At 41.3% G+C, this 18,911-nt stretch overlaps 1 protein-coding gene across 1 annotated transcript in view; it reads right to left on the minus strand.

The window, feature by feature from the left end:
- The window catches only part of LOC129351056 (E3 ubiquitin-protein ligase NEURL1-like), a 110,371-nt gene extending 95,880 nt beyond the window's left edge, over window positions 1-14,491 (minus strand). The window contains 1 exon segment of the mRNA XM_055019830.1: window positions 14,393-14,491. Coding sequence (XP_054875805.1) covers window positions 14,393-14,471 — 79 coding nt within the window. The 5' untranslated portion in view covers window positions 14,472-14,491.
- Window positions 14,492-18,911: the final 4,420 nt, after the last annotated feature.

Genomic DNA, 18,911 nt, shown 5'->3' on the forward strand with positions numbered 1-18,911 from the left:
TGTGAGTGACAACATCCAAGAACTTCAGCTCTTTGGACATCTGGTCTCTTTGTGCAAGTCTCCTGTATCAAACCTCAAACTACATTCAACATGCTTTTTCTTCAGAAATAGAGCGTTGTGTGGTGAGTGTGCATAGAAGGCATTACAGTTGAGTACATTACTTATTCATTTAAAGGAGTTGAGGGTTTTCTGAAGCTCTCTGCTCTTTGGGTCTAGGAGAAGTTTTTGACTCTTTTATTGGAAATCTTTTGAAGGTTGCAGCTGGTAAACAGTAACACGATTTTCCTTTCCTGCATTTCAGCTTCAACATTGCTGTAACATGTATTAGTTTTGAAATGCTGCTGTAATTGTTGCATTTACTATGATCTGCAACAGTTTTTTGGTTTTGTTAAGGTTTCTGTGCTTTTACCCAGCATAAGTAACACTTGCATTGCAATGCTTTGGTAATGATATAAGACAAGAAATGTATGTCAAACACTTGACCTCACCAGGTTTTCCTATAACACACATAATTTGACCTCACTTTTATTTATTTGAATGAGCTGATCAAAACTCTGGCATTGGCACCAATAGTAACCGACACAAAAGATCAGACTTTAGTGATGGGAATTTTACACCGATATGCAAATCCTTAAAAAAAGCGAACATCCTGCCAACAGAGTGGGGCCTGTTGCCTCTTTCTGGCTGTTTTGTACGAGCCTGAAAGAGAATCTGTCAGCAGATGCCAAGTGGCAGAGAGGTCGACAGAGTCGGTCTCCTGCAGTTGGTATTGTCTGACAGCACCGTTTGGCAAGTGTGTGCAAACAAAACCTTCTATTCAGCGATGCCTCTGGAGCCCCATCTGGAGCCATGTGCAATATGAGTAAAGGAGATTGAAAGAAACAGGAAAGAAAGGACCTGTGTGACACCGTCCTAAATTTTGATGAAAAGGATCTTTGGATCGTTTTGTCAAGAGAAATGAGAAAAGTTGAATGTAAAGGTGAGCCACGGCAGGCAGGGGGCATTCTAATGGTCTCTGCAGCAAGCTCTGGAATAATGGTCTCCCACTTTCATAAATCCAGCCTTATTGCAAATCTCTTTCCACCTATTCTGAGACATACCCCCAGCAGGTTTCCAGATAACTACATGCTTAGTTATTAGCAAAGGTGAAAGTTAGTTTGAGGGCACAGAACGTCCGGTGTAATGTAGTACTCTTCATCAGAGCTGGAGCAGAAGAAGTGGGGAGGTGATAATTAGATCTGTCACTCTGCTTTAATATCTCAGAGAACGGCTTGGCCTTGGGCTGGCTTGTTGCAAAGAAATGCCTTATTGTCTCTGGTGCAGAGGAACTAAAATACCATTTCGGCCTGTTGCAAAATGTGATGGTGAGGAGTGATGGCTTTCAGCAGAGATGCTGTGGAGGGAAACCAATGAGCTGCTGTTTTCAGTTAAACAGAGTCGGAGATGTTATGTGATTCACATAGTTTTTCCAGATTCTTCATGTACTGATTACAAGAGATGAAAGTGTATTGAGGTTCTAATATGAAGCAATGCAGTCAAGTTAAATTTGTCATTCCAACTGGTCAACTGAAAAGTAAATATTTGAGTCAATCAGATTTTGACCTTCATCATCTATGAAAAACTAAACTCTGTGTGGAGACTAAATTATTCAATTCAATCTATCTTTACATATCAGCATTTTAAGCTCCACAGTACAATAACAGCAAAGTTCTGTTGTTTCTTGGAAGCAATCTGGGTTTGCTCTGAACTCAGCATAAGTTAATTTTATCAATGCCATTTGCAGCAACTGGATTGCTGAACCATCTGCGAGTGTCACCGGACTCACACTCCCCAACGCCTTGCAGCTCTTTTCAGCTTCAGCAACCAAACTTCCTCAGATCTTGTGACGCCACTGAGAGGCTTCAGAATGTGGCGATTTTGGGATGGATGATGGCCTGTAGGCTTGTATTCAAGCACAGACTGGAGGCACTTCTGTTTTGAAAATGTCCCAGTGGGACAGACTGGATTTCCTGGGAATCTGTGTCGTCCCCCTGATGAGCTGTAGCAGGAACCGGGCCAGTGGGGTTCTGTTGGCCCTTTTGATGCATCGGCTTCCTCTGGCCCCTGCTGATTGTGTTTTTCAGGTGCCTGGAACTCGCCGTACAGATGTTTTTGCTAGCAAGTGACGGGAACTTGTTACTCATGACCAGGACCGGTGTTTTCCCATGCATCAAGCTGACCTCACTCCGACACAGCGAAGGAGGAGTTCATAGCATCATCCCCATCTGTACGGCCAACTTTATGAACTATATTTTATAAAATAGTTTTGATGTTGAAGTTTGTACCAACGTGGCGCAGAGTTTCATTCTGCAGCCACAAAGTGACTAAAAACATGTGTCCAAGAAACGTTTTATGAGCAAAGTCATTGTTTCCTGTAGCTCCAGCCTCTCTTCCAGGAGGGAGTACATGTGGTTGTAATTCCTCCCGGAGCAGATCTCTGAGACTTTTAAACTGCAATTCCGATCATGATGGGTGTTTATTGTTCGTTACATTAGATTTATCCAGGGCAGCTGTTGCGTGGGAAAACAAATGAATGCGTTTGCATGGATTTTTGCCGCCATCAATCAGCAGCCCTGCAGCTTAAGTGGTTTTTGAAGCGCAACCTGTGAATCCTTCTCGGCTCTCGTTGGCTCCTGTCATGTTTGGCAGTAGAATACTTTCAGACACAAAGACTGATAACTGGAGCATTCTTTGATCCATTTTTGTGGCTCTCACCTCTTATTCCTCTCATTTATCACACTTAAAATCTGTGCTGGTCTGGGTTTTTATGTTGTGTTTAGATCTTTCTGGCCCTGAAATGAGATTAAAGGAAAGTTGTTAACCGCTCCGTCCCAAAGGACAGACAGCACCAATGAAAACTTGTGTTTCATGTATGCTCCAAAACAAGAGTGTCTTAATTAGACACAAGAGAGGCCACCAAAGGTTTTACATGCAGCTAATCTGCTGATCTTCTCATTTGAGAGCATAACAGAGATAAGCAGATTGATGTGTTTTTTAGGGGAAATGTTTTTCCCAAAGCTCTGATGCATGTATGAAGATGGAAAAACACATGAAAATGTCTGATTCTTTGTTATGCAGGACTGGAAGAAGAGTCACAGGATTCAGTGAAGATCAGAAAGGTTAAAACAAAACCTGAAGCTAAAGTCGAAATCCATAAACTCAACGTTTATGACGTCCATAAGTGAGAAGTACTTCAAGTCTTCCATTTTAGACTGCATACTGGAAAACAGAAACACCTCCCCAAGGAGAGGAGTTTAAGTAACACTTCATTTTATTCAGAAATGAAAGAAAAATTAAGCAGGAAATCAGTAGGTAGATTAGTGTGTCCTGCAGTGATGAGAGCGCTGCACCGTTCTCTCATGGTGAAGAGAGACTGATGTTTCTACATCAGTGGTTACAAGCTCAGTGATTGAAAGAACGAGATTCCGGGAAAGAGTTTCTTCCTCAAGCTTCTCCAGAGGAAGACCCAGGACGCCCTGGAGGGACGATGTTTCTCTGCTGGGTGGGAACTCCTTGAGATTCCTCCAGGGGGAGCTGGACCAGGGAGAACCGGGTCCCTCTCCTTTAGCTACTGCCCCAGCGACCCCACCCATTATCTGCTGACTATTCTGCAGATAATGCCTTCAAAACCTTCTTCAAATTCAAAGAGCATGCATTGCTCATAGGGATGACAAAATCTCCCAACACTTCCATCTGAGACTCTACTGGCCTCAGTTAGCATGTTGGATGTTTTCATGGCAGAAATATCAGAAAATAACTGAGCAAGTATACCTTCTTTGAAGAGGGATGAAGGGGAAAGCGACTTCATTCTGAAAAGTGCAGGCTAGCACAGGTCACTTCTGAAATCAGTGCAAGATATCAGATGAAATCAAAGTAGAAATGTTTGTTTGGCCAGACTGCACAGAATCATGTTTAGAGACAAAACAAACCAGCATACCACCACAAACACGTTTTATCAGCTTTCAAGCATGGCTGCGTGCGGCTGATGATCTGGACAGTTCTGCATGGAGCTGCTGACCCTGCAGTCACCGAGTCGACCATGAACTCCTCTGTAGATCAGAGGATTTCAGAGTCACATGAGAGTATATATATATTTCAAAAACAAAAAATGGTTACAGCCAGGAACAGTTAAACTGCTGCATCTAATAAAATGTAAGATGGGCAGTTCTGAATGCAACTTAGCTGAGCAAAATGTCCCCTCATCAAGCACAGGGCGACAGAGAGAAGAAAAATCATGTTAATGTGACAAAATCTCCTGAAGAACTGAAAAAACTGATTGAAATGACAAAACTGACTAAGAGTGAAATGCTGTCTGCTGATCAAAGTGTTCCTTAGTGAATCTGCTCCTTGAAGGAAATGCCTTCAACTGACCAAGCATGAATTAAAAAGTACCAACATTTACTCCATGAATCCATTCATAAGTAGCACACTTACCTTATACTATTAATCTGCAGCAAAAGAAAAATTCAGTAATTCAGGCTCAACAATTCTAGAAAACTGTCATTTTTCCAGTGAACAACCAAAGTGTCTCTGCCACATCAGAAGTCGTTTCCACAGCCTCACAATAAATAATCAGGATGTTTCAAGGACAATGAGAAGACACACACGATTATCGTGTTTCCATTTCCGCTGCTGATTTCCTGCAGCACTTCCTAGGGAGAAGTCCAGTTGCTGATGACTGTTGCATTAATAAGCAGGAAGACTTTCAGGAAATCCCTGAAAAAAGATGAAATACAAGCTGCAGACAAAAATGAACATGGCAGCTGAGGATAAAATGCAGCTATGTATATTCCAAGTTGTTGGCTAATATCTGTCACCCAGGAGGAGAATATGCAAACCTTTGAATATTTTTTCAGATATTAATCATCTTAAACATTTGGTGGTGATGGACCTAAAACTGCACTTCTGCTCCAGTGAGAGAAAAAAGGAGGAAGCTCCAAGTCTGACAACAACATCCCAACTCTGAAGTACGGTGGCGGCAGCATCATGGTTTGGCTGTAAGAAGGGACACCTGCACACCATGAATTAGATGGAACATCAAGAAGGAAGACTTTGTGGAAATATTAGAGAATCAATATTTAAACAAGGAAATTAAAGTATGGACTAAAATGACTTTTCCAGATTCCAGATCACCTGACTGGGGACAAAGTGGCTTCAAGACAACAAAGTTATTATTTCTCTGTTGGAATCCCAAAATATTTGTCTCCAGTCAATATCATTTTACCAAATACTGAGGAAATGTTTTTACATGTTTTCTGTTAAGAGGCATGAAAAAGATGCTAAAACAATTTTTTGCAGTAATTTTAGGACTTTATTTTGGTCATATTGTCTTCATTCTATTGATATCATGGCTGTCATGATATGTGACTTAATTCTCAAAAATATGTAAAACATTTTGAAGTCTGGCCCTAATTCTCTGTCACAGACATGCTATTCTATTATTAATGTGCCCTGCATGTCATGCAAACAAGCCAACAAACTTTGTTTTTTTTCACTTTTGTAAAAAATTTATAGAAAAATAAAAGGCAGTACATAAAAAAACATGTCAGAAAAGCATAAGATAAGAAACTGAAGGCTTCTTTTTATATTTCTTTGATTTTCTCTGTCTCTTCTGTTTAATCCCTTAAACATCCACTGTCATCCCACAACATCCCCAAAAAGCTCACATGACTGTGCCGAGGCCACTGCTGGTGGCAGATGGTGAAGGAGGGATGAAAACTCACCCAAATAAATATGTAATCCCCTCCTCACATGGACCCAAGCACAATGCTCAGATTATCCCGTCGGTGGCGAACAGCAGCTCTGCAGATCAGCAGGCTGTGCAGGGAGAGTCCTCCCTCTGTGGGACTGAGAAATGTTTTCAAACCATGTCTGTGTGTCCCAGCTGCAGGCTGCATGTCAGAAATAAATCAAAAAAATTTGAAAAATAGTGGAATTCATTGTGGAAATTTTGTATTAACACAATAATATAATGATAATTTAGCCTCTAAGGTGATGGTCTTTCTCATAACTGAAATATAATTAATAATCCTTTAATTCAAGTCAAAATTCAAAGATACTTATATTAATCCAAAAGGTAGAATAAATGTTATAGCTGAGATAATCCAAGAATCCTCAACAAGTCGTTGTGGATGATGATGCTGCATCATCTCCAGTAGCAGTCAGTCTGGTGAAAAATCTAAGACCTCTGACTGAAAAGCTAAATCAGCAAGAGCTCAATCCATCCATCTTGATAGCATCTGAAACCAAACAAAATAACGCCTACGAATCAGAACAGAGTTACTCCAACATCCTGCCGTTTATCATGTAGGATGTCAGAGCTGGAGAGTGAAAGAGGAACCAGCATCTCTCTGTTTGGACAGAGTTTATAACTGGAGAGGAAGTTACCTCACCACCTCTAATTATCACAGAGAGACAGCAGCAATGAAGTTCATCACAACGTAAAGTCCAAGTCAACCTTTGTAACTGCTGATGTATTTCTGGTTTCTGTGTCTGTCAAGGACTGGTGGTGGTGAGGTGGTGAGGCAGACGCCGGCAGACCCAGGTAGATGTAAAAGTTGGTTTAATTGAAGATAATGTCCAGAAAAACACAGTCACGTACATGACGGACTAGGAATGAATCTATCAGAAAACCAAACTAAGTAATTAAATCAGAGTAACTAAGAATCATTGGACACAATAAATAAATCCTAACAGTAAAACTGTCAACTATCAATCCAGAGAGAAAGAATATTTTTGGGGACATTTTCACATCATTAATTGGATTTTATCATGACAATGATCAATTAAACTCTTATCACTTTAAGATATGTATCATAATAAATGACACTCTTAGTGTGTCTTCAACATGAGTCGCCTGTAAATCCTAGTTTTAGTTTAGTAAATTACTGAGACCAGACTGGAGTTGGGATTAAATGAACATATTATCAGTTTTACTTCGAACTGCATGAAGCAGATTCAGACAGAACTTCACTGAGAATTTACTTTTGAATCAAATTCTATCCAACAACTTTTTGTTTGTTTTATTATAAACTGAATCGAATGAAAAATGAAACAAAATGGACCTGAAATAATTTGGTGAATAATTTCTTTACATATTTAAATAAATATGAATACTGAACAGAACTGAATTTTGAAAGGAGTTTTCTATAGAAATCTAAATTTTTAATAAGGTCTCTGCCAACATTTATGACTTTCCCTCCAACAACTTCCAGTTTTTTAATCAGAACTATAAATATGCCTGACAGGCTCCGTTTGATCCAGAGGAACCCAAAAAGATTTATTTGTTGGTGGTCTGCACCGAACACAGAACAGAGATAAAACAACATTCTGTTTCTGTTTAATTTTAATATCTTTTTTCAGGTTACGTAAGGACAGGGTCTTTGTTGCGTCAGTTTCTTCCCTCTGCAGCCCGGCTAACCGCAGCGTTCCCTCGTTTCAGCCGATGAAGTCCTTGTGAGTGATGCTGATTCATCTAATGCAAATAAAGCTCTTACCAGGTTTACAATGTTCTTTCAGAATTATATAAAAAATAATATTGCTTAACTTTTGTGCATTTAATTATCAAATTATATCCAGTTAAAAACTTTAATTTTAACCCTAAAACCTTAATTTCTGAAAAAAGAAATTTAGATTTTTCAAGAGAATTGATTGGTTGATGTTTTCAGCTAGTAAATATACCTAAGGTTAGCATCGCTGTGCCTCTAGTCTTTCTTCTTGGTTCAAGAATCACTTATTGATCAGACCGATTGGCTGATCACACAGGATCCAAACCAAGAAGAATTTATTTCCTCTGGGACATAATTAAGAATGCAACAGGCTCTTCATTAAATACCTGCAGCATGCAAGACAATCTGAAGGCGTTGGACTCAAATGATTAAATATACAGATGTTCTACACAAAATTCCTGTAATTTTGTCCTTGTTGTATCATCTGCACATTGGGCATGTAAAGAAACATGCAGATCAACAGTAACATGGTCTTCGCATGCCGGACAGGAAGAAGGGAAGACACGGGTCCGGTTTCCTCTGGAGTCAGACCTCTTGTAAAACCTACCCCAGAAGTCCAGAAAATCAAAACACACTCAAAGCTGTGTCCTCCATTTGAACTTGAAGCATTAAAAGAGCATTGAAGCATTCATTTCCCGATTTTTGCATGACTCACCTTGGAAGACGGATCTTGCTGTGTTTGTACAAAACCACAAAATTACAATTCCAACAGGCTTAATTTTTCCTCTTCCAGAACACAAACCAGGCTGCTTGTTCTGATGACAAAGCACCATTAAAACATACATCTATCACTGTGTGCACAACAGGCAATATTCCCCTCTTCATGGAGGGAAAGTCAATATATTCACAAGCTTGCATGACAGCTGCAATAGCTGAGACAAAGAAGGTCTCAGATTCTGTCCTGGTTAACGTCAAGGCAGAGAAAGAAGACAAATTCTGTCCCCAAAACAAGAAAACAAATACATTTATCAACATTTCACTGCTGCAAGAATAAAACGCTGCACTTTATCAATGTCATCGAATACTTCAGAGACAGACAAACTTTAATATGGCAGGTTGTTTTCAAGAACACAACAATGCATCATCATCTCTAAGACACCCTTAAGCTGCTCGCTGCACATTAATAACAATTCTGTGATAGCTGCTCGCCTTTGTGTCAGTTTATATGAAGATAACACATCGTCTCACCTGATGAGCTCATGAAACTCAGACAGTCGTCTGCTTTTCATTTGTGTTGGTGCAGACTGAGCGGAACGCTGCGGCGCATCGCCTGAGGAGCCTGAATCCTCGCAGGAGTGGCGATGTGCCGGCAACACGTCGCTGTGTTTGTGCTTCTTATTTAGGCAGGTGTTAAAGATGCTGGAGCACCAGAGGCAGCGAGTTGCACCGCTGCTCTCTACTTACGTAACAGGAAGCAAACGGAGGTCAAGGACCTCAACAACATGGAGGAAATTCTTTCAAATATGACTTCACTCTAACAACACATCTTTGAAATATGGTTTATGGTCCCCTAATTTCAAAACCAACAGACTAATTTTATTTAATGATCCCCCAAAAATGCATGTGCTTAGTTCTCATTAGGCGACGTCTGGACTTCCTGTGACTAAAAGTTTCCTGCTACGCACAAACTCTGAAGATCATTAATATAACACAAGTATTAATCTCTTCAGGATAAAAATGACTCAATGACTTTACATTTCGCTCCAATCAACTTAAATGACAAAATGAGCTCTGGACCGAATTGGCTAGATGTCTGCCATAATTATGATAATGAACATATTTCAGGTGTTCTCCCTCTGATTTGAGACATTGTCCTTTAACAATATCCTTTCAGGAAAATTAACTATCACAGAAAAATGATGTATGATATGTATGTAGCAACAATTGATGGAATCGTGTGTGTTTTATTTGATGCCTGAAGTTTAGTTTTTCAGCTTCAGCTTCGATATTTCATTAAAAAACTAATTGCAAAATTAAAACATTTTTATGAAGTGAAGCCAGGATTAATACAGCATATGGAGATTCAAATAAAAGGGCTTGTTTATTAAAAAAAAAAAACAAACACTTTTTCCTCTCTGTTGCAAAAAAATGATACTTAAGTTTTCTTAGGCAAAGTTTTAGTCTGTCTGCATAAGTAACGTCATCTTTGGTTTGTCGTGTTTATGTATTTCCTTATGCAGGAGTCTGTGCTGGTATGAAGGAACTGTTCGCCCTTGAGATGCCCTTGTAGTAACATCAGACAGGAATCCACTGCAAGCGCTCGCTGATGAAAACATGGTGATGTTCAGCTGAGACTCATGTCTCTGTCTGACTGAGCTGAGTCACAATGCAGCGAAGCAAACCTCCATGAACAATAAAACACCTTTCAGAGCCACATCTTCTACCTGATACTGGCGCCATAAAATGGTTTCAATGGAAAGCAGCTGAACTACTTTCAATTCCTGATAGTGTAGCTGCTACTGAAAGGGCAGCTAGACTGACCTTTCAGAGTCAAAACCATGGAATGGTTCATGAACCTTTTCTTAGAGTCCTATAATTGTTGATGGTGATAAAAAAAAAGTGGAAAGACTTTAAAGAATCAGGAAGATGCATGTCAAACCTCTTTTTGTCCCATTTTCAGAATTTTACTCTTAATTTAAAAGTTGTATTTTTTTTTTTGTCTGATTTAAACTTTTCTTCAGTTCTACGTCTCGTCAGAATGAATCGCATGTTGTTTTTCTGTTGCCTCTTTTGATACTGAGCAGGCAAAATGAACCTGATGTGGCCAAACCTTTAATGGTCATTACCTCATTTTTCCATCCATTTGATTTTTTTTCTACATTCAATCAGTTTCCATCCGTGTTCAGATTTTCAGCTCATATGTAGTATTTCTGCAAGGCCCTCGTCTTCATCAAACTGACCACAGCTATCCATCATATTAAATTACATTTCCTTGTTGGCAAGTTCTGCTGTGCAATGATTAAAGCATAACTCCTTTTTTTGCAAATCTATTACTAATCTTAACTTTTTATTTTATTTATTGCACTTGAAGAATAGTCCCTTCTGTAAACATCTGGATTTGGCCTGCTGGGTTTTATCTGGTCTGATATGATTTTCCTTCAGAAGTTGTGTTTGATCGCATTCAGTTGACATGAACCCTTTTAGAGAATCTATGGAAACTAAATGTTCAATATTCCATTTTTTCAGTTATACTTGACAGAATCATAGCAAAGAACTACAGATTTATTTTTTATTTTTCGGTATTGTGTCAACCCGCCTCTCGCCCGAAACATTCGCTGGAGATAAGCACCACTAGAGAGAAGAGTGTAAGGAAATGGATGGATGGATGGATGGATGGATGGATGGATGGATGGATGGATGGATGGACGGACGGACGGACGGACGGACGGATGGAATTCTGTCTGGCAATGGAGCAGGCAAAATTATTATATGTGCAAAAAAGAATGAAAACAAATTTAGTTCCACCAGTGGAACATTACAGCTGTTGATATAAGCTGATATATCTGATATATGGTGCACCTAATATGTTTATTTTAAATGTAATGGAAAGTTACAGTGAAAAGGTAGGGAGAAAGAGGAAAGAGAAAGAAAAAGAGGTGAGGCAAAACACTAAAAGAGAGAAATAAGAATAGAGGAGAGAATGAAAAATAGAGAGAACACAAGAAAACAAACACCATATAATCTGTTTCTGCACCTGCAGAAAGATGGTCAACAAACACAAAAAAGCATTTGGCACTAATTAAAAGAAAATGTATTTAGCAGTAAGTGCAGAGTGAACACCTGAATCCTACCTGAGTGAACATCTGGGCTCGTACAGCAGCTGAATGTCTGCAGGAAATGTTTTTGGTGTATTTGAGGAAAGATGATGATTTCTCTGATGGTAGTTGTAGTCTGATGTAGTGGATCTATGTGTGTGTGTGTGTGTGTGTGTGTGTGTGTGTGTGTGTGTGTGTGTGTGTGTGTGTGTGTGTATTAGTGTGTGTGTGTATTAGTGTGTGTGTTGAAAAGCTGAGGTTGTGGGGGGAACAGCGGGGGTCTCTACTCCAGATCCAACCAATCACAGCTCATCATCACCCCGAACAGAATCACATCCTGGTCTTTCTTCGCCACGCTGCTGCCGGTGACGTCACCTGCTCCCCTCGTCAACCTCCTGATGGCTCTCTTCATCATGGCAACCATCACCATGGGAACTGTTGCACACATTACTTGTGGTCGTCAAGGCAACCTGCTTGAATAATCCTGCCTCTCCTCCTCCTCTTCGCCTCCCCCTCCGCCTGGCATACTTGTTTCTGTGCTGTGTTCCTGCTCAGTGAGAGGATGGAAAAGGGCAAACCGTGTACTTATGTTGATCACTCCACTGACAGTTCACATTTAATACGTTCCCCCAAGGCCCCACCAGCCTCTGCTCCACAAATACAACAGCTGGCTAAGATGGGGAAGGTGGAGGTGGATTTTTGTTCTGCCTCTTATGTGATCAGAGAAGGCAGGGAGCAGAGAGAGTGTGCAGGGATGACACGTCCCTGCACAACATCACATCCCCTACTGCTTAGCTCTTGATTAAAGCACTCTGATGAACTGGTTTCCATTAACATGTTCTTTGTAAAACACCTGTTGTACTTTTTTACTTCCCCCCATGTGGATTCTGACCATGTTGCCAAGCATTCACAATTACCTTAAGGAGTAGAAACACCATCTGCATTGTGGCCGGAGTGACGGATCATCAGCAGGGATGTGTTTGTTTCCAACAGATTCCAATGTCTCAATTTAAAACAGCATGTGTTAAATATGCATTTACACCTGTCTGTGTTGCAAAAGCAGAACATTCTTGTCAACAATTACTTCTTTCATGATGAAAGAAGCTGCACCATCAGAAAAACATGTTTTACTTCTATAAGCATCAAACCAATATGCTGGGTTTTAAAACTTCATTTCTCTTATTGGAAACAACTTTTAAAGATTTAATCTGGCTCATTTCAGATTCACTACAGCCCAGCCTTTCACCCAGTGGCCTCTGGAGATCTCCAATACAACACTGCATGGACAAGCAGGTTTAAACAATACATGGACGGATGGACATTCACCATGTTTAAAAAGTTAAAGGAAGTCTCACCTTTGCTATTAGAGATGAACATTGATTTGATATGTTGCCATAGCAATAAGGTATTGGTTTTACAACCGGGAGCAGCTGATTAGCATAAAAAAAACTACAGTAACAGTTGAAGAGGAGCTGAACAGGAGGCTTCATGGATACAAGTTCAAACCATCTCTTCCATCCATCATGATGGGCAAGGACAGCATCCCCTACTCCAACATCATATCCCCTACTCCAACATCATATCTCCTACTCCAACATCATATCTCCTACTCCAACATCATATCCCCTACTCCAACATCATATCCCCTACTCCAACATCATATCTCCTACTCCAACATCATATCTCCTACTCCAACATCATATCCCCTACTCCAACATCATATCTCCTACTCCAACATCATATCCCCTACTCCAACATCATATCCCCTACTCCAACATCATATCCCCTACTCCAACATCATATCCCCTACTCCAACATCATATCTCCTACTCCAACATCATATTGCCTACTCCAACATCATATCGCCTACTCCAACATCATATCCCCTACTCCAACATCATATTGCCTACTCCAACATCATATTGCCTACTCCAACATCATATTGCCTACTCCAACATCATATCCCTACTCCAACATCATATCTCCTACTCCAACATCATATCCCCTACTCCAACATCATATCTCCTACTCCAACATCATATCCCCTACTCCAACATCATATCCCTACTCCAACATCATATCTCCTACTCCAACATCATATCCCCTACTCCAACATCATATCCCCTACTCCAACATCATATCCCCTACTCCAACATCATATCCCCTACTCCAACATCATATTGCCTACTCCAACATCATATCTCCTACTCCAACATCATATCCCCTACTCCAACATCATATTGCCTACTCCAACATCATATCCCCTACTCCAACATCATATCTCCTACTCCAACATCATATCTCCTACTCCAACATCATATCCCCTACTCTAACCAGTGCTTGACAACAGCTGACAGCAGGGCATGTTACCATATGTCTTTGCTGCTCAGATGTTAAGATGTTAGCATTTCATACAGCAATAGTCTTCAGTCAGAGACTTCCTCAGACTTGCTGCAAGAGTGACTGCTACTGGAAATTGGTTCAGGTGTGTTGAAGCACGATGCATCTGAAAGTTGAAGGATGGCAGCTTTTGAGGACTGGACTTGAGCGCCCCTGTCCAGAGGTGTCCTGTCTGAGCTCCTGTTCATATGACCAAAATCAAGCTGGAGTTTTGTTAAAATCATAAACCACCAAGATCTGCTTCCAGATTTTTCCATACATTTTCATTTAATATTTCATATATTTCTGGCCATGCTATCATCCACTTCATGATTATTTCTCCAAGGCTTCACGTCACTGAAATAACATCTTCCACTAAATGTTTCTGCGCCTCTTTATTTATAATTAAACGATTGTTTTAGTTTGCAGTAACTTGTTTCCAAGTCATCTCCTGACCCGGAATCCGGCCCCCGCCCCTGCAGCCCGGTCCGGTCCGGCTCGGCCCCTGCAGCCCGGTCCGGTCCGGCTCGGCCCCTGCAGCCCGGTCCGGTCCAGCCCGGTCCGGGAGCTGTTCTTCAGCACCACTGGAACTGATCCCAGAGCAGCGGCAACAAAACTGTGTAAGCCAGCCGCAGATTTCACCTCTGAGCTTTAACTAGACGGTTTGTGTCTCTCCAAACTGCCTCCGCTTGCAGCGGTCCAGTCACTGACCTTTGTGGTTCCGGAGCCGGTGGAAACCCGCCTGCTGGGATCTCTGCAGCGCCGACAGTCCCGACACGTTGTTCCCCATGGCGGGATGAATGCTGGAGAATTCCCAGTGAACGATCCGACCGATGATGGGAGAAGTGAAACCAAACTCCTCTTTACTCTCAGACATGCAGTCGCGCCTCAGTTTCCGTCCAACCACGGAAGCGGAAAAGACGCACAGGGGGGCAGAGTGAGCGGATAAAACGTGAGCAGAGACGCTGGAGCAGATTTGACTTGATCAGATTTGATGCTTCAGTAATCCGCGGCAAAAAACTGCGGTTCAAAACATGATCGCATAAAAGCAGCTCAAACATTTTCCATAAACTGATTTGTTTATTAACTCAGTTATGTTCAGTTCGAAGAGCCGAGTGGATTTAGAGTTTATGGGTTCTACAGGACGGGTTCTTCTTCACCTCCAGCTGGGAGAAACTCTTTTCTCCTCAGATCTGCTGGAATAAAAAGTCTAACACTAAAAACATAATCCACTCACTGTGTGAAGCTGCCATCTAGTGTAAATCATCACAGGGACGGAACCAATCAGTTCAGGTTAAAAACTCACTTTCTTTCTAAAATGTGAGGAAAATCAATTTTCCTTCCAGCTTCAGGTCAACATTTCCAGAATGCTCTGCTTTATGACTCATATGGTTAATCTCAGAACACACTAACTGGAGACAGAAATGAACCTTCATCACGTAGAACAGTGTTTGTTTTAGTCCAGTGTCCGATTATTGATTATTGAAAACTGGACACATCTGTAACATCTCAACACCTTTTGTTCTTTTTGATGTCAAATATTACAGCTTTTCATCTCTGGTGATAAATCCTCCTGAAGCAGGACTGGGTTGATTCCATCCGTCCGTCCAGTAATCAAAAGGTTCACACCTTGTGCCTCGCAGTGTGGATAAATAAAAACTAAATCATTTTGGGGGAATTTCCTGACACATAAGATGCAGGATATGAAATATAAAATGCAAAAGCTTATTGGAGAGGGATTTAGACTGGGTGAGGAGTATTGATGAACAACAGCTGAATAGGTCAGTGGTTGATTGATGGACGTATCCAGAACCTGTTTGTGGTTCCAGGAACTGGTTCGGATGAAAACTGAATTTATGACTCTTGAGATCAGTCATGAAGGTTATTGAAGGTCCAGAGGTAAAGCAGTCACTCAAACCTAAAGACTAAAGAAGGAACGAGTTCAGCTGGAGGTTCGTCAGGCAGAAAGTTCAGAATCACTAGAAACTGGAGACCCAGAGACTGGAGTTCATCAATAAAGGCTGATCGACAGGCACTGAATGATCATCATGTCGCTCCTTAAATCACCAGTAGAAAGGTCAGTCAGTCAGTCAGTCAGTCAGTCAGTCAGTCAGTCAGTCAGTCAGTCAGTCAGTCAGTCAGTCAGTCAGTCAGTCAGTCAGTCAGTCAGTCAGTCAGTCAGTCAGTCAGTCAGTCAGTCAGTCAGTCAGTCAGTCAGTCAGTCAGTCAGTCTACTGCAAAATGAAGTAAAGAAAGATTATAACTTAACAAATCAAATAATTTTTAGGCTAATTTAACTGAAAAAACTAATACAAATTAAAAAAATCATAAAAATCAACATTGAACTACACGTTTGTGATTAAATGTAAAATAATTACCAGCTACATTTTCTTAAACTGATAGGAATATCCAGCTCGTTATGAACATTTCCCCTGAATGATGGATCTGCTTTCTGTCTTCCTGACAGCCTGAAAGGATGATCTACTTATATCTAGGATTTTATATTCCATATTTCATGAGTAAAGACTGGAATACAGATTGATTTGTAAATTCAGAGCTTCAACTTTGGTCTCAGAAAAATTGTCTCTTCACTCCAAACTTATCCAGATTTACCTGCAGCTCCATTCTGCAGTCTCTTAGGACCAGGATGAAAATATGATGCCTTCATATTTTCAGCAAACTGATATATTACTCTGAAGCATTCTCCTTTTTATTAAATACACACTTCTCATCTCATAACATGCACTTGCACTTAACAGCCAACAGCTTCAACTGGAGGTATTAAAAGCTCAATCCGACACGATGACGTAAAATGACTTCACCTGAGGTGAGAGCAGCTCTTGACTCAGAATACTCCTGACAAGAGACAGAGAACATTCTCTGAGAGGTAAACGGAGAAGCTGTGGGCTGCAGGCCTTTCATCGTCACAGAGTATTGGTATGAGCCTGAACTCTGTTAGACACACTGAGTCACATTTTCTGCTCTACCTTCACTTCCATAGAAGTGCTCACCTTAGGTTTTATTGTCTTTTTTAAAGGAGGTACATAAAAGAAAAGGCCAGTGGGCTTTGTGCTAAACAAACTGCTGAGATCAATAAGGGAAATGTTGCCTTGGACATGAGTAACTGCTGACTGCTGGAACAAAGAAACCAACTCTGCTTTGGAGAGAAGTGAGGAAGGTAAAAGTACAAAAGGCAGCAGAGTTTCAGCTCCACGCCAATCACAACGGTTCATAGAAGAGCTGAGGTGATGTGCACCTGCCTTTCATTGTTTCTGAATTTAGCTGCAGCTCAACTGCTTCTGAAGTGAAAAATGATGCAGCAGGCAGAAAAAGATTTCACTCAAATAAACCCTGAAAATGTTTCGCTGCAGATTTACTGACGAACAGCACAACATGACGTCCAAACCCAAAGAGCTTCTTCACATCTTGTCGCCACCTTCAGTTTAACTTCTTGGTATCTTATGAGACAGACCAGGATAGAGTTGTGTGCATTGTGAAGAGGAAGGGAAATGAGACATGATTTTCAACATATTTTATAATAACATAAAGAACATGTGATGAGTTGGTAATTCAGCCATCCTAGAGTCGATCCTTTGTGTTGTTATCTGTCCCAAGTGGTCAGATAATTATTAGCCAAACTACCAGTAAAGAAATCAGTTTCATTCATGCCATAGTGTGAAATAATGTTGTGGTGCTTTTTATTGGATCGGTTACATTAATTACACAGATATGGATAATTAATGTAAAGTATTATCTGTTTTCTTGACCTTGTGGTGTTTATCTGCGTTAGTTTTGCATTGCGCCACATAACATGATGGTCCAGTTGGCTTTTCGTGTACAGAGCTAAAGTATGAATTACTTTCAGCTCTGACTGTTTGTTCAGCCTCCTCAGCATGCTGTCGAGGTCTCAGCATCGATAGCTAACATGTCTTGGTATCCTGAGGCAGAGGAGCATCCATGAAAATCCATAGTTTAAATAATCATGGTCATGATTCCTTGCTTTTTGTTCTGCTTGCCTCAGACTCAGTCTCGTCTCTCACTGTAGCTTTCGCTACAAATTTTTTACCCATTTTGTTTGGGCATGGACCCGAAGAAGAGGTGCAACATGAGAAGTTGAAATTTTCTCATGTTGCACCTCAAGAGCTCCTAGAGGAGGCTCAGCCCACACTTTGTGAAGCCCTGGCGTGTGCTGCAGTTTTAAATGCAAAGGTGTGAATGTTACCTTGCTACAGCAGCAAACCAAAATGACTGAAAGCCCGGAGTGAGTGGTGAGAGAAACATCGTTTCACAGAATCTTTGGGGGAAAGAAGAAGGAAAACTGTTGTTACTGATCTGTCAGTCAGATGTTTTAGAGCTCAGCCTGAGCAGCTCTTCAGTGTAAGTCAGTGTTGCCGCCCGTCCAGGCAGCTGGCTTAATTAATACAGGAGGGTATTTCTCCCAGTTTCCACTGGTTGGTACACAAATGGAGGATCAAAAACAGAGGAAATGATTCTGAGATCATGCAGTCAGACAGTCACTGACAGCAGAGTGCCTCCCAGTTCTGTCCCCCTCCATCCCACCAGTGACTCCTGGCCCCCCGGGGTGTTTCTGTGGCAGCGGCCAGGTGCAGCCCAGCCAAGTGTTCCCTCCATGCCAACCCAAACTGTCCCTGGCATGAAGGGTGATAAATGTTCAGCTGTTGCCTGCATTGTTTGGAGGCTCACAAGCAGATCCAGTTTTTTTGGTTGTTGTTCTTGCTATTGACATCTACAATTTGCCACAGCTTGAAGTGACATTTTACTACCAGGCAGCTGCATTGACTCTGGAAAATGGTCTTCATTTAACTCACTTCTTGTTTGCCTTGTACCTGACAGACTTACAGCATCCGTACCACTACAGCGAACACTGAGCTGTTCTTCCCAGAATGTCAGCAGATGACCCGGAGGTAAACCCACACGGCAGCAGCAGACCTCGCCCTCTCATGTTGTCTGTACATGCATGGCTATGGATGCAGGAGCCAGAGAGGCAAAGAGGGAGCAGATCTGAGAGCAGCTTCTCGCTGTGCAGATGAAAGCCTGGAACGGCGCTCTCATCTCAAACAGCTAAGGAGTCCTCAGAGTCCAGCTCTGCCTCTCCTTCCTCCATCAGTCAGGCAGGAAACTGAACACCGTTTGACCTTTCTGGAAAGCCGGACTGTAATTTTGTTTCTCGTTTGGGGGGGAAATAAAATATCAACCCACCTCGAATGGA

The sequence above is a fragment of the Poeciliopsis prolifica genome, unplaced genomic scaffold (assembly GCF_027474105.1).
Source record: "Poeciliopsis prolifica strain line A6 unplaced genomic scaffold, Auburn_PproV2 SCAFFOLD064, whole genome shotgun sequence".
NCBI lineage: Eukaryota > Metazoa > Chordata > Actinopteri > Cyprinodontiformes > Poeciliidae > Poeciliopsis > Poeciliopsis prolifica.